Genomic DNA, 13,102 nt, shown 5'->3' with positions numbered 1-13,102 from the left:
ATGCTTCGGCTCTGTTTTCCATCTCTCCCAGCATGGCTTGGCATCCAGCAGAATATTATGTTTGGCCTTGTGTTAGGAATTTTTATCCGTCGTAAATGATGTTTACTACCATAGGCTCGACTGTATTTAGTATGCAATGCAATGAGCAAGCTTACTGAATCGGTATATATTATGCTCTTTTCAATGTTCTGTTTCATATTTTGTCTACAGCTACATAAACAGCATAAGATTCGGCAATAAATATTGATGCATAACTCTGCAGCCTTACAACTTTTTCTCTGTTGCCTTGCACAACAGCACATCGAACGTAATTTGCTGTTCTTTAGCCATCTGTAAAAATTCGGTGTAGTCCTTATACTTCTCCCGCAGTGCTATATATTCTAGCATTATGTGTTCATGAGTTGTTTGCTCTCTTCGGAAGTCTGTCAGTGTGAGGTCACATGTAGAGGAAAGGCTGTACCAGGGCAGCAATGAATAGTGCCTCTGGGCAACATTTGTAAGTGTGTCCAGTATTTCTAAACCTTGACATATTCCTTCAAAGCGTAGTAGCAAGGGCCTGATTGGCTGGTGCATGTTAATGAACGGTGTTTTGGAAGTGCACTTTGCAACTATAATTTAACAAAGGTGTTTTGGTAAATATATTATTTTCAGTATGTATGCAACATCACCCTGCCGGAAAGGGGTGGTTCATATGTTTCTACGTAGGTGGCCTTCATGGATCACTGTCTTGTCGTGACGGAGGGGCTTGCGAAACTCGAGGAAGTCGTGAGCTCTGCGGTGTAGGGCCATCCAAGACAGACAGGTCATGGCAGAGAGTTCTGACAAAATATGATCCACTGGATAAGGTAATGGCAACCCACTTAAGTATTTTCTGCCAAGAAAATCTTATGGCCACTCACAATAGCAGTAATGATAGGGTGCCGGAAGATGAGCCCCCCAGGTTGGAAGGCGTCCCACATGTTACTGGGGAGGAACAAAGGGCGTTTCCTAGTAGCTCCAGGACGAATGAAGTGTCTGGGCTAAAGTTAAAAGGGCGCTCAGCTGTGGATGTGCCAGAAAGCGACCGGAAAGTCCGATGGTGCAAAGAGATATATCACATAGCAACATATGTAAAATCTATGACGCAAGGTAAACTGGATATCGTCAAGCGAGAAATGGATAGGTTGAACATTGATATCTTGGGTATCAGCGAGCTCAAACGGACCGGAATGGGAGAATTCAATTCCGGCGACCACTATGTCTATTATAGTGGGCACGAATCCAGGAGAAGGAATGGGGTCACTCTCATAGTGAACAGAAGAATGGACAAATCAGTACTAGGGTACAACCCCAAAAACGATCGCATGATTTCACTTCGGATCCGAGGTCACCTTTTCAACATAACAGTTACCAAAGTCTATGCACCAACCACTACTGCTGAAGAAGCTGATGTTGAGAGATTTTATGCTGACCCGCAATGCCTTTTAGACCGCACTCCATCTTCAGACGTCCTTTTTCTCATAGGAGACTGGAATGCTAAGGTGGGCAGTGAAGAAATATCCAGAATTACAGGCAAGTTCGGTCTAGGTGAGCTAAATGAAGCTGGGCAGAGGCTAGTAGAGTTTTGTCAAGAAAACAATCTGGCAATAGCGAATACTTATTTTCAACAGCACAAGAGGCACCTGTGCACATGGACTTCACCGGACGGTCTACATATAAATCAGACTGATTATATTGTTTGTCGGTAGTGATGGAGAAACGCTATACAAGCATTACAAACAAGGCCTGGGGCCGATTGTGGCACCTATCATCAGCTTCTTCTTGCCAAATGTAAGCTTCAATTAAGAAAAACGCAGAATATGAGGCCTTTCACGTATGATCTGGATCAAATTTCATCAGAATATGCTGTGGAAGGGAGGAATCGATTTCGAGAATTAGATCTACACGAGAGAGAGCCTGAAGAGGTGTGGAATGATGTTCGTGATATAATAAAAGAAATTGCTACTAAGGTAGTTCCGAAGGAAAAGAAATGTAAGATAGCAAACTGGTTGTCTGAAGAGGCTTTGCAAATAGGTCAGGAAAGGAGGATGGCAAAAGTTATGGGTGAAAGAGAAAGATGTAAGGTTCTCAATGCGGATTTTCAGAGAATAGCAAGGAGAGATAAGAATGCCTTCCTGAACATACAGTGCCAAGCAGTTCAGGACAACAGCCAATTGAGGAACACAAGAGCTTTGTATAAAACAATCAAAGATATCAAAGGAAGCTTCTGTGCTAAGGCGACGTGATAAAGTACAAACGAGGCAGGGACCTCACTGAAGCTTCAGAGATAAAGAGGTGGCGAGAATACACAGATGAACTGTACAAGAAGAACCCGGATGTGAAGGTCCTAGCGCAATGTATGACACCACTCCTTGTTGCCCGCACAACCATACGTTTACTACTCATGAGCAAGAATGCATTCAGTAGAGCACTTCTTCAATCATAGTTTTCGTTCTTTCTTTTTCATTTAGTAATTATGACAAGCTCTGCCAAATATATGCTAATATCCGTTGGCGTGTGGCCAAGTTGGTCCTAGCCACATTTGAAGGTGCAAGGAATCGAGAAAAAGGGTTTCTTTATTAAGAACCTAAAGCCCGTTGCCGCACAGTGCTTTAATCAGCGTGAAGCTCCAACGATTTGCAAACACTTCCAATGAAGGAATCTGTCAGGTGGAAACTCGGGTTACTGAGTTTCCAATTCAGAAATTAACATACTCACTTGCCGAAGAATGACGTCCTTCACTACATTCACAAGCGGTGCGAAAACTGCCGCAATTGACCACCTTTTCCTCCGGGAGGCGTCAGGTTTCAAACAGCTTTTTACGCCTCCACAGCTTGAGATACAATTTCGTAGATCTTCGAGGTCCCCTTTAGACAGGATTTCTATTGTCTGTAAAATATATGAACAAGTTGAAACAGGCGGCGATGGTGCGCAATTTTTTGGAGTCAAGTTAACAGCCCATATGTACACATGTTACAACTGACAAGTTCTCTGAATTCCACGAGTTATCGCGGGAATTTATTTTTATTGAGTCGTGTTCAAGATGGTGAGCTATCTTATATTTTCCACCAAAACTTAAGAATTATTTCTCTAACCATCAGAGAGTGGTGCTACAGGTAAAGAATTAAGGTCCGACCCCTTCTTCAGTCTAATATGGCTCACAAGACAGCAATATATTACCAGCTAATATGTATTATCGATAACCCCTACACCCAGAATTACATTACTCACAAAATTATTTGCGTGAATGCAGTTATTTGCAAGCATTATTTTCTTTATTTTCAGACTCATGATGACAGCGCCAACTTTGATGCCTACCATTCAGGCATTTTGTGAAACTACTGTATCAAAATTAAAAGAGCCACATAGTGTGTTGCCGTCGGAGCTTATTTATCGAAAATTATATTTCAAGCCCACAATGAACCAATCTTCCTGAAGCTGGTTACTATGGACACACTGATTTTCAAAAAACCTCAGGACAGTCCGATTCCAAGCGGGCTCTTTTTCTTTGGAGCTCTGCGTTAAATATGTTTCTGGTGAACAAAAAGCATCAGGTAAAACGCCCCCGAACTATGATAAAGATACGTGAGTGACATGGCTTTAAAATAAAATTTTGAGCAATTAGCCACAGTTGCAAAGAAAATTTGGCATGCTCACTTCATGGCACCAGAGGCATGACACAAGTTAGGCCAGTTCCAGGATGCTGGATATCAGGTTGACTCTTCTCTCAAATGATCCAAGCAGTGTTGAAGTATCGCTTTTAACGCACCGTTCGTAGGCGTGCCGCTAATCTGTGGTATGCTACAAAGACGGAGAAAATGGCGGACAAAAGCTCGCGAACGTCGTAGCGATTCACAAAACGTAAAATGTGGATTGTTGAGTTGGTGATGTAGAGCGTAGCTTTAAAGGCGAGTGAATTCTAGCGAGCGAGCTCACGACGATGAGGGTAGGCTACGGCATAAGGAATAGGATGCAGACAACCTTGAACGAATGAAACAAAAAAGGTTAAGACGCAAGACACTGAAAATACAAGATAAGAGCATAAACACTCGGTTTCACTGAACCCACAGACAGGGAAAGAAACGAACTGTTCGCACTTCACGAAAACATGCTTGCTTCTCGATGACATCTTACAATCGCGCAGAAAATATCCGCTTGACAGAATGCATGTCTTCCGAGATGAAATGAAATATAAAATAAGGATAGTTAGTTATAGCAATGTAGTGCTTCCAGGAGCGTGTTCTCGAATATTAAACATGAATTCCGAAAGAAATAGGTCGGGGATTTTGGACAAACATTTCCTACGAATGTCGCTAATCGTGCCTGCCACATTTCTCGATCAATCGAACACCTCGTATTTTTACACTTTTTACACTCGATTTAGAAACAAACTTGTTCCGTTAATACATATGCGAATAAAGGCGTAATAGTTATACAGGGTAACTCTTGATCAAACAAATCAGGCGCATCAGTAGCTATGCCCAACCTTGGTTACGAAGCTTGATAGCATGCGCTAAGTCTCAAAGTGCCGGCATACTGAAAGAGTGATGAATGCTCTAGGGAGAGAAGGTTGTCATTTATTACAGAATAAAATACTTTTGTTAACAATACTTACAGATTAAACGTACAACTGACAAAGATGAAGGCTTGGGCTAGTTGGTAATTTACTTGTGAGCAGTCTTTCTTGATCGCCTTCAAGCAGACACGTCGCCTTTTTAATGCAAAGTAGCGTGCAAATACAAGGAAATGGCTTATAGGTAATTTTGTGTCATGTCACTACTTTTTTTTTTGCGATTTCGTGTTTGAATCTTTCGTGTAGTCCCGTGGGAATCGTTCAGTCATTCATAGCATTTGTTTCTTTATGAACCTCGGGAACGCCACATAAAAGCATTTAGTTGAAGTTAGCGATTTGACTTGTCTCTGCGTTGTGTACGCTATACAACCTATACACCGCGTCTAGAGCGGCTTTATTCTTCTCTACAGATATTGTTTTCTTCTGAGCTACCAATTTTCCTTTTTCAGCCCGGTAGAGAACCCCATTATGTACTGTTACGCGTTTGAAATTTTCATTGTTAGCTAGTATGTGCGATCTGTACTGTGGTTTCTAGGCAGAAACGTAATACCCATACAGAATAGATGAACCCACTGTCAGGAACAGTGTGTAGCATGCCTAAAACATCTTATATGGCAATGCACGTCACTTTCTCGAGGAACAAACAAACTATGCATATTCCACATGCAGACATTCCCGCCGTAGCACATCAGATACTATAAAGCACCGCAATAGAACATGCCATTACGACATATGGCAGTGAGAGCGGCCGGCTTAGAATGGTGTAAGAGAGGTCGACTTACTACGCGCAGATCGGCAGCATCGGCAGAGAAGAGAGAAGAATCTAAATGAACACAGAAGCGTGGAGCTACACGCCCATCCTTCCTAATTCTTTAATTACTTAGACAGCGGCCGAAAGCCATTCCTTAATTCATGATTCATTCATTGTTAGCAAGCTTCTCTATCTGTTGAGATTTATCCAGTATATTGAAATTTAGAAGTGGAAATGTGTTCTCGCTTGACTAACATGCAATAAAAAGAACAGCATTTGACATGGCTTGCTCGTAGGTTGTTTTCAAGTCGAACGTAGAACTGATGTCTCAGTTGACAAAAAACAAATTATCGCTTGTTCCTTGCATATTATTATAAAGACTGAATACGCGCTCCACATTCATATAATCGCACATGCAGCACGTTCAATATTGGATTTCTTGAAGTCATCCTCTACCACTGGACCGAATGTCTAGTTGCCAGAAGAAGCTTTGATACACAACTTTAAAAATACTAGGCTTACTCTTACAAATGCCATTTGGTGAACAGCTGATTTCAAACTTCAAAAAGTGCATTCGGTTCGTTACCTTGATAATAGTTCTGATGGCGCAAGACGTCATTTCCAGTTTGATTTCAGCGCCTAAATAATGGCACCAGAGATGTTGGAAGCGTCATGCAGACTACCTTAAAGTAATCAATATTAGAGTCAGAGGCAATGTCCCAATCGATAACACACGGATATACGTGTTCGCGTTCTTTAACAGTTTTCACCTTTTTTTAACCTTGGAAGAAAATAATTTTTCCTCCTCCGCCATTCTCCTGTGATATTCGTCAGACCGGCATCGAATGTTGACCAAAAGAGAAGCTCTTAAAATAAAGACCAGCCCGAATTCAACTGGTTCCTTCACTCATTTATTGTCATCAGATTATTTTTTACCTTAACCCGTTCCACGTATGCTTCCGCGCGCAGTACGTGCACAAGGGCAGGTAGATTCCGCAGAGAAAATCTTGCCAGCAGCCAGAGGCCCCCGTCGCGCCCTCTGGCGCTGTCAGACCAATCTGTGCGTACACACTGACAATTAAAGGTATCTTTGTGGTACGTGCTCTTAGACAAAAATAGAGGAATTTCAAACATTCCACACAACTCCAAATGCGCAAATATTGTGAGAACTACCTGTATAGCTTCCACAATAGCAAGAATGTCCGTAATTTCTTGTTTAGTCCGTTCAGCTCCTTCTTCCAAAGAATTGCCACCAGGTACATTATTGACAGCGGCAGCGTTTTCCACTACTCCCACATTCAGTACGGCTATGAAGATAACTGAAAAAAACGACAGCATATAACATAACCTTGCTGTCGTTCTGTGCAAATAAAATGATGAGCTTCCTGTAACCAGTAGTTTGACAGATCGAATGTAATGCAGTGTTTATCGCAATGAACAGAAAACACAAATTAGTGGTGTACTTTTGAAACCCATTCCGAATTTAATCTGAAGAATCAATCGTGAATTTTTAGCGCAGAGGGATAACACTAGACAATAATCGGCCTGGTAGCGTACTTCTTCTCCTTCTTTATTCATATACCCAGAGAAACGCAACGCCCAAACATTCCCCTTGTGAGAAAGCTATCACGCACGACAGTTAACCACGTATGTATAGTACTTCGGAGTTTTTTACGCATTGTCTCCGCAGTTTCTTGTCCTCTTTAATTTGAAAGCTTTAGTGCACCTCAGAGAAGGCGTACCTGTGAACTTCTATGAGAGTGAAGCGCACCTGCTAGTGTCGAAATTGGTTGGTTTGTGGGGTTTAACGCCCCAAAGCGACTCAGGCTATGAGAGACGCCGTAGTGGAGGACTGCGGAAATTTCGACCACCTGGGGTTCTTTAACGTGCACTGACATCGCACAGCACACGGGCGCCTTGCTTTTCGCCTCGAAATTCGAGTGTCGAGATTACCGCGTTGTTATCTTTTCGCCATCACATGCTCCACCAAAAACTTCTTTCCGAACATTGTGTTTGGCTTTCTGCTTTCCCACTTCTCAGAACAGAATGTGACAATCTATATTGCAGGCTTAAACTTCCACCTTTCAGCGCTTTTCACGCGGCTTGCAAGGACGAATGTTGCCTTTCTTTTTTTAATCCAAGAAACTTCACTCATCCCTTGCTATCCTTTTGCCACCTGATGGCTGCCAATACATTATGTCAATAGTCCGCGCTTTTGATACAATATCAGAAAGCACTGAAGACAGCAAAGTACACTGCGCAAAATAAAATGTTCAAAGTAGCCCTCTTCAACGGAGCTCCTCCAATTTTAACTCAGATTTTATTGCTTCAATATACAGGGGACTAATCCTACCGTATCTCCGATATTTTTCCACGGCCCGCTTGCGTTCTGTGTACTCCCTTTCTGCATCTGTGTTGCGCTAAAGGAGGGTACGTTAATGCGGCGCACGTCACAAGGAGTTTCAAGTCAGTGACATATATAAGAAAAAAAATGCCCAGAAAATGTCGCAAGAAGAAAGCTGCGATAGAATGTCAGTAATGCTCCCTTTCTTTTATATTACCAGTTTTTATGCTAGATCTGGATGCACTCTTTATCAGCATATAATAGTGTTTCTTAACAAAACGTGGATGTGCAGTACTTACACGGTTAATATTCATCTAAACTATTTCACGCCCCGACTGCTGGAATATAATGTAGGCTGCAGTAGAAAACACAACAATGTGAATTTCATAAAGCTGGTAATAGTATATCCCCTAATTAATACAAATATATCTTAGCAGCGCATTTTCGGTCCACTAACTTGTGGCACCCATTGTTTAACAAAACAACAGTTTTGGAACAAAAACTTTCGAGCTACTTGCTTGCGTACACGTAATTTCTGCAATAAATTACGCTTACGCCTTTTTTTTTCTGGACTTTTCAGCAGCATTCAATTGTGAAGCGTTTCGCTACGCATACTTCAAAGATACCAATGTATTTTATTTTAACCTTTAATGATTGTTGTTTTCCTTTTTTGTCTCCTTGATTGAATTTCCCCATTCATCACAGATATACGCTACCCATTCCTCCCGCTTACATATTTCCCCAAGATAGGGGCTTTTCAGGTTATCAAATTGTGTTGATCATGGCGATAATGATAATAATGTTCGCTTGTTTCGAAATAGCAGTATGTAAAAGTACGTGCACCGCATCGCGGTGTTCGATGCCCTGCACGTATTCAAGAACTGAAGTGTTAAAACATAGCGAATATGTACCGTCTGAGAATTTATTATTACGTACCCGAAACAGAAGCAAATTGCATGTTCAAATTGAAAACTAGATCGCGGCCCATCCTCTCCAAGTAATGATCTTGCGCCTGTAAACGAGATTTGTATTTGGATTACCACTACAGCCAATTCCAGAGACGCAGAAAACTGCCAGTGTACAAAGGCTTTACTCGTAATTTTAAGCCACCAAATTCAAGGGCAATAGCACAACACAATTTTAAACCAACCATGCCCTATAACTTAATTCTGCGCCGCATTTTACAATTTCACACTACATTTTTCATGGAAAACCATGGGGGTCATATGATATCAACTGGATTTTTGTTCACATTAATAAAAGCAATCCCATGAATAATGCGAAATTATTTTGTTGGGTATTTTTGCCTTTGCTCAGCAATTATAGGCATTAATTTTGACACAGTGTAAAGTAAATCAGCAAAGCTCAAATATTTATGCAATTTTATAATCTAACATCTTGCACAGGAATCGCGTCATATTTCAATTCTTTTAAGATATGCACTCCTGGTGCAGGATGAAAATGAAGCTTTCTTTTTTCATTTTAGTGAAATCCATATACAGCCGATCACACTTGTCGAGAGCGCTCGCGCAGTCTCATGCGGTAGAAATAAAGCGAAATTATGAAGCAGCCACTGACTTTCATTGATAGTACTTGCGCTCGCGGGAAGGCGAACAGACCTGAGAACAGCTCAGTCACAAGTTTTTGTCAAGTGCAAAAAATCCTAGGAACAGTAAATTTCGGCTCATACTACTAACTGCTTGTAAATGTAATCCAGAAGGTCGGCAGGATGTGAAGCTGTGCGTTGGCAACAGTACTACAACCTGTGGAATGCTCGGCAAACTAAGATGATGCAGACTGCGGCTTTCTGCATTTGTCACTCGTCGAGCGGCACCATAGCTGGGGGCCCGTTTTCTAGAAGGTGGTAATTTCAATACAAAACATACCGTAACATACATACATACATACATACATACATACATACATACATACATACATACATACATACATACATACATACATACATACATACATACATACATACATACATACATACATACATACGTACGTACGTACGTACGTACGTACGTACGTACGTACGTACATACATACATACATACATACATACATACATACATACATACATACATACATACATACATACATACATACATACATACATACATACATACATACATACATACATACATACATACATACATACATACATACATACATACATACATGCCATAATCCTTGTCATATTGCATGTTTCAGCTTCACATGCTGCCTGTGGAGCAGGGACGTCAAGGAAATGCGCTTCGGACTAACGTTTTACACATTTAAACATTCGAGGATGCGTGCGCTATAAGCGGCTCTCGGTGCCTATTTCGATGTGCAGCTATATGCTTCAATCATGATCGAACATATATTGCCATCGTTAGCGAAACGCTGCAATCTTCCTTGCACTTCCACGTTGAAGGCTCTTTTTCACTTGCAGATATGGAGACATACCGCATGGTCGGACGAACTGTATAAGTTACTGTTGTGCGCGCAAAAGCAATGCTATGCGCGTATGTACCGGTGCGAACAAAAGTAAACGCATCACTCTATTTCCTTCTAAACTTTTTGACGGGTGTCATAATTGAAACTGGAGGTCGTTGTATGTCGAACCTGTAGTAGATGCCAGTGCCCTTTGATTCTGGTAAATATTGACTTCTTATCACCAGTGCAGGAGGCGTGATTTTAATTGAAAGGAAAAGCGTGGTCCATTTATTTATGCTCGCCCCTGTATTTGCTAGATCGCGCGATTGCTTAATATCTTCGAAGTATTTGGAAAACATTGCCAGTCCCACTTATACAGAAGAGTTGTAACTATATTTTTTATAATTTTATACTTATTTTCGCGCCGACGTGCTCCGTATGATCATTCTGGTTTTGTTTCATCGATTGGTCCGGCTTGAGTTGGGAAGCGGAAATGCTGAGTCCAATATCACTTCCATAAATGACGTGTTGTCAGGTTTGATTTAAAACGCACATGATCTTTCCGGTATATCAGCTTCATCCGGACCGGATGTCAGGTTTGATATGCATACCGGAAATTATCTGTTCCGCATTAACTTCATACTGCACCTCGTTCATCTTAATTCAGATTCATACCGGACATGGTCTGTACGATTCGACCTGCATACCGGGCATGGCCTCTTAGGTATAAGCTCCATGCCGAGCTTGTTTGTCCGCTTTGAACGCTATTGCGGTCCGGTATAAAGCTATTTAAGATCATAAGAGACTGATCACATCAGTATGGGATTTATATCGAATAATTTAGGACTAGTTAAAACCGCTTTGGGGCGTTACAGGAGTTTTCACTAGGGTAGTGGTGATTGAAGCGCACAGTGCTTCCGTTGGCTCTCACAATTTAACCAACCATAATATTTATAATCTGCAACCAAACTTCATTAACCATAATACATCTCATTCACTGTTTGCATATTTAACTCTTCGGATAGTGGCTCACTTGTAGATGGCAGCAGCAGGTGCTTAGAGGCACAAAAACTGCTTTACTTACGCTGTTTGGATTCTTCCTGTTGACTCACACGATCGATATGGAGTCCGTTACCCGCTGTAGTCGTTGACGGTAAAGCCCGTACCGAATTTATTAAACATCGGTTAATATAGACCAATTGGGAAGAAGGAATAGGGGGAGCGCACTACACTATTCCATGTGACCAGGGCACATACTACACTATTCCGTGTGACCCGCCCACTTAAAGGCGGGAAAGATGGTATAAAGGTTGTGGTTGGAGAATAGAAGAGAATAGCATGTTGACGAACAGGTGTGTGAGTGAAAATGCGTCACAGGCCCCTTGCATATTATAAATCAATAGCAAGACAGACACGTGCGCGAGAGAGAAAAATACAAGAAGAGTGCTTTCTCTTGTTTAAATATTGTTTTACAATGCTGCCTAATAATCATCCCGAGCATAACAGGCTGACTAATTTGTTCACATCAATTTTGCACATATAGCGAAGCTATTACCGCCAGCATCTGTCCATTTCTGGATGAAAGTTCATCCCAAAGACCATCAGTTATCTAAAGCTCCTATATAGCAACTTACATTTGGTCTAAAAGTTGAATATTATGCTCATCAAAAACCCCAAAAATACTTCTCGAACGTTGTAGGTGCGTCACATTCTGCATAAAAAGCTATGACACAACGCATGCTGCCATGCATATAAAGTCATTTGCAGGCAGTTATATTTAGTAAGCTTCTGATTAATGAAGTTTCGTTGACTAATGCTTTTATCCGGAAGTCGCACTGTACAGATGCGGACATAAGTAAACGGAGCATGCTTTCCCGTTCAAAATTAAAATCACGCCGCCCGCATTGGAGATAAGGAAACATTACCTAGTTGGAAGAGCACTGACGTTCTACCGAGTTGCACATACGACTGCCAATTTCAATTATAGAAAGCGGGAACATTTTAGAAGAAGACTGCGTGCTCCATTTATTTCACCCCACCGGTACCTCAAATCTCCGTTCTGGTTTTTTTGGGTGTGACGTTGATGTAGTCACTCTAGCTTGTGGCCGGAGAGGCTTGAAGCGTTTTCAAATAAAAACTCTGCACAAAGAAGCAGGCTTCTCCGCATGCCTTCAGCTCAATTTCAACCACTCAGGGTTCTTTGACAGACACTGCTAGCTCACAGCACACGAGGTACTGTACCGAAAGCTTCACTAGGCTAGTAGACGGGAGTTTGGCTGTCCTTATCAGAGGCAATAACTGCGCATGCGCCGTAACCATGGCAACTAGCTGCGTCGTTCCACAGGCATTCCAGCACTACGCCGACTCGTGACGTGACGTCACGTGTATCGTTATGGAGCCTCACTGCGCATGCGCTAGCCGTTCGTGTTTCACCCATGTTACTGTGTACTAAAATAGGGGCAGTGTGTTCAGGAAGCGCTCACTGCTGAGGCGCCTCATTCAGAAAGCACGATACAGCTCTGTAGCAGCATGGGCAGTACGGAATCGACGGTGCAGCGCTAGCACCGCGAGTTTAAGTGTTGTAATCATCCTATGTCGCTGTCAAATATACGTGAAAACGCTCGTCGGATGTGAATGTGCATGCACTGAAGTCACGGTGATATTAAAAATAAATTGTAGGTGTACATTTAGTGCATATAATAATAATAATAATTGGTTCACAGGAAGGGAAAGGCGCAGTATCTGTCACAGTTGCCATGTGAACACCTGAGCCGCGCCGTAAGGGAAGGGATGAAGGTGGGAGTGAAAGTGGAGAGAGAGAGAGAGAAAGGGGGGGGGCGTAGTGGAGGGCTACGATGCATATAATAATAATAATAATTGGTTCACAGGAAGGGAAAGGCGCAGTATCTGTCACACTTGCTATGTGGATACCTGAACCGCGCCGTAAGGGAAGGGATGAAGGTGGGAGTGAAAGTGGAGAGAGAGAGAAGGG

General features: G+C 42.0%; 1 protein-coding gene across 5 annotated transcripts in view; it reads right to left on the bottom strand.

Moving 5' to 3' along the window:
* LOC146176381 (pancreatic lipase-related protein 2-like) overlaps positions 1 to 13,102 on the bottom strand; it is a 59,729-nt gene that overhangs the window by 26,308 nt on the left and 20,319 nt on the right. For 4 of the 5 annotated variants that reach the window (XM_084582725.1, XM_084582724.1, XM_084582728.1 and 1 more), the window contains exons 3-5: positions 8,623 to 8,698; positions 6,516 to 6,661; positions 2,737 to 2,907 (exon numbers count right to left, since the gene is read on the bottom strand). In XM_084582725.1, coding sequence (XP_084438851.1) covers positions 2,737 to 2,907; positions 6,516 to 6,661; positions 8,623 to 8,698 — 393 coding nt within the window. Of the gene's footprint in view, positions 1 to 2,736; positions 2,908 to 6,515; positions 6,662 to 8,622; positions 8,699 to 11,194; positions 11,334 to 13,102 lie in introns of those variants that run through there. The other variant, XM_084582726.1, reaches the window with a different exon arrangement.

Source organism: Amblyomma maculatum, chromosome 10 (genome assembly GCF_055883805.1).
Source record: "Amblyomma maculatum isolate TAMU_Amacu chromosome 10, ASM5588380v1, whole genome shotgun sequence".
Taxonomy (NCBI): domain Eukaryota; kingdom Metazoa; phylum Arthropoda; class Arachnida; order Ixodida; family Ixodidae; genus Amblyomma; species Amblyomma maculatum.
This window is presented reverse-complemented; position numbering and strand designations above follow the sequence as displayed.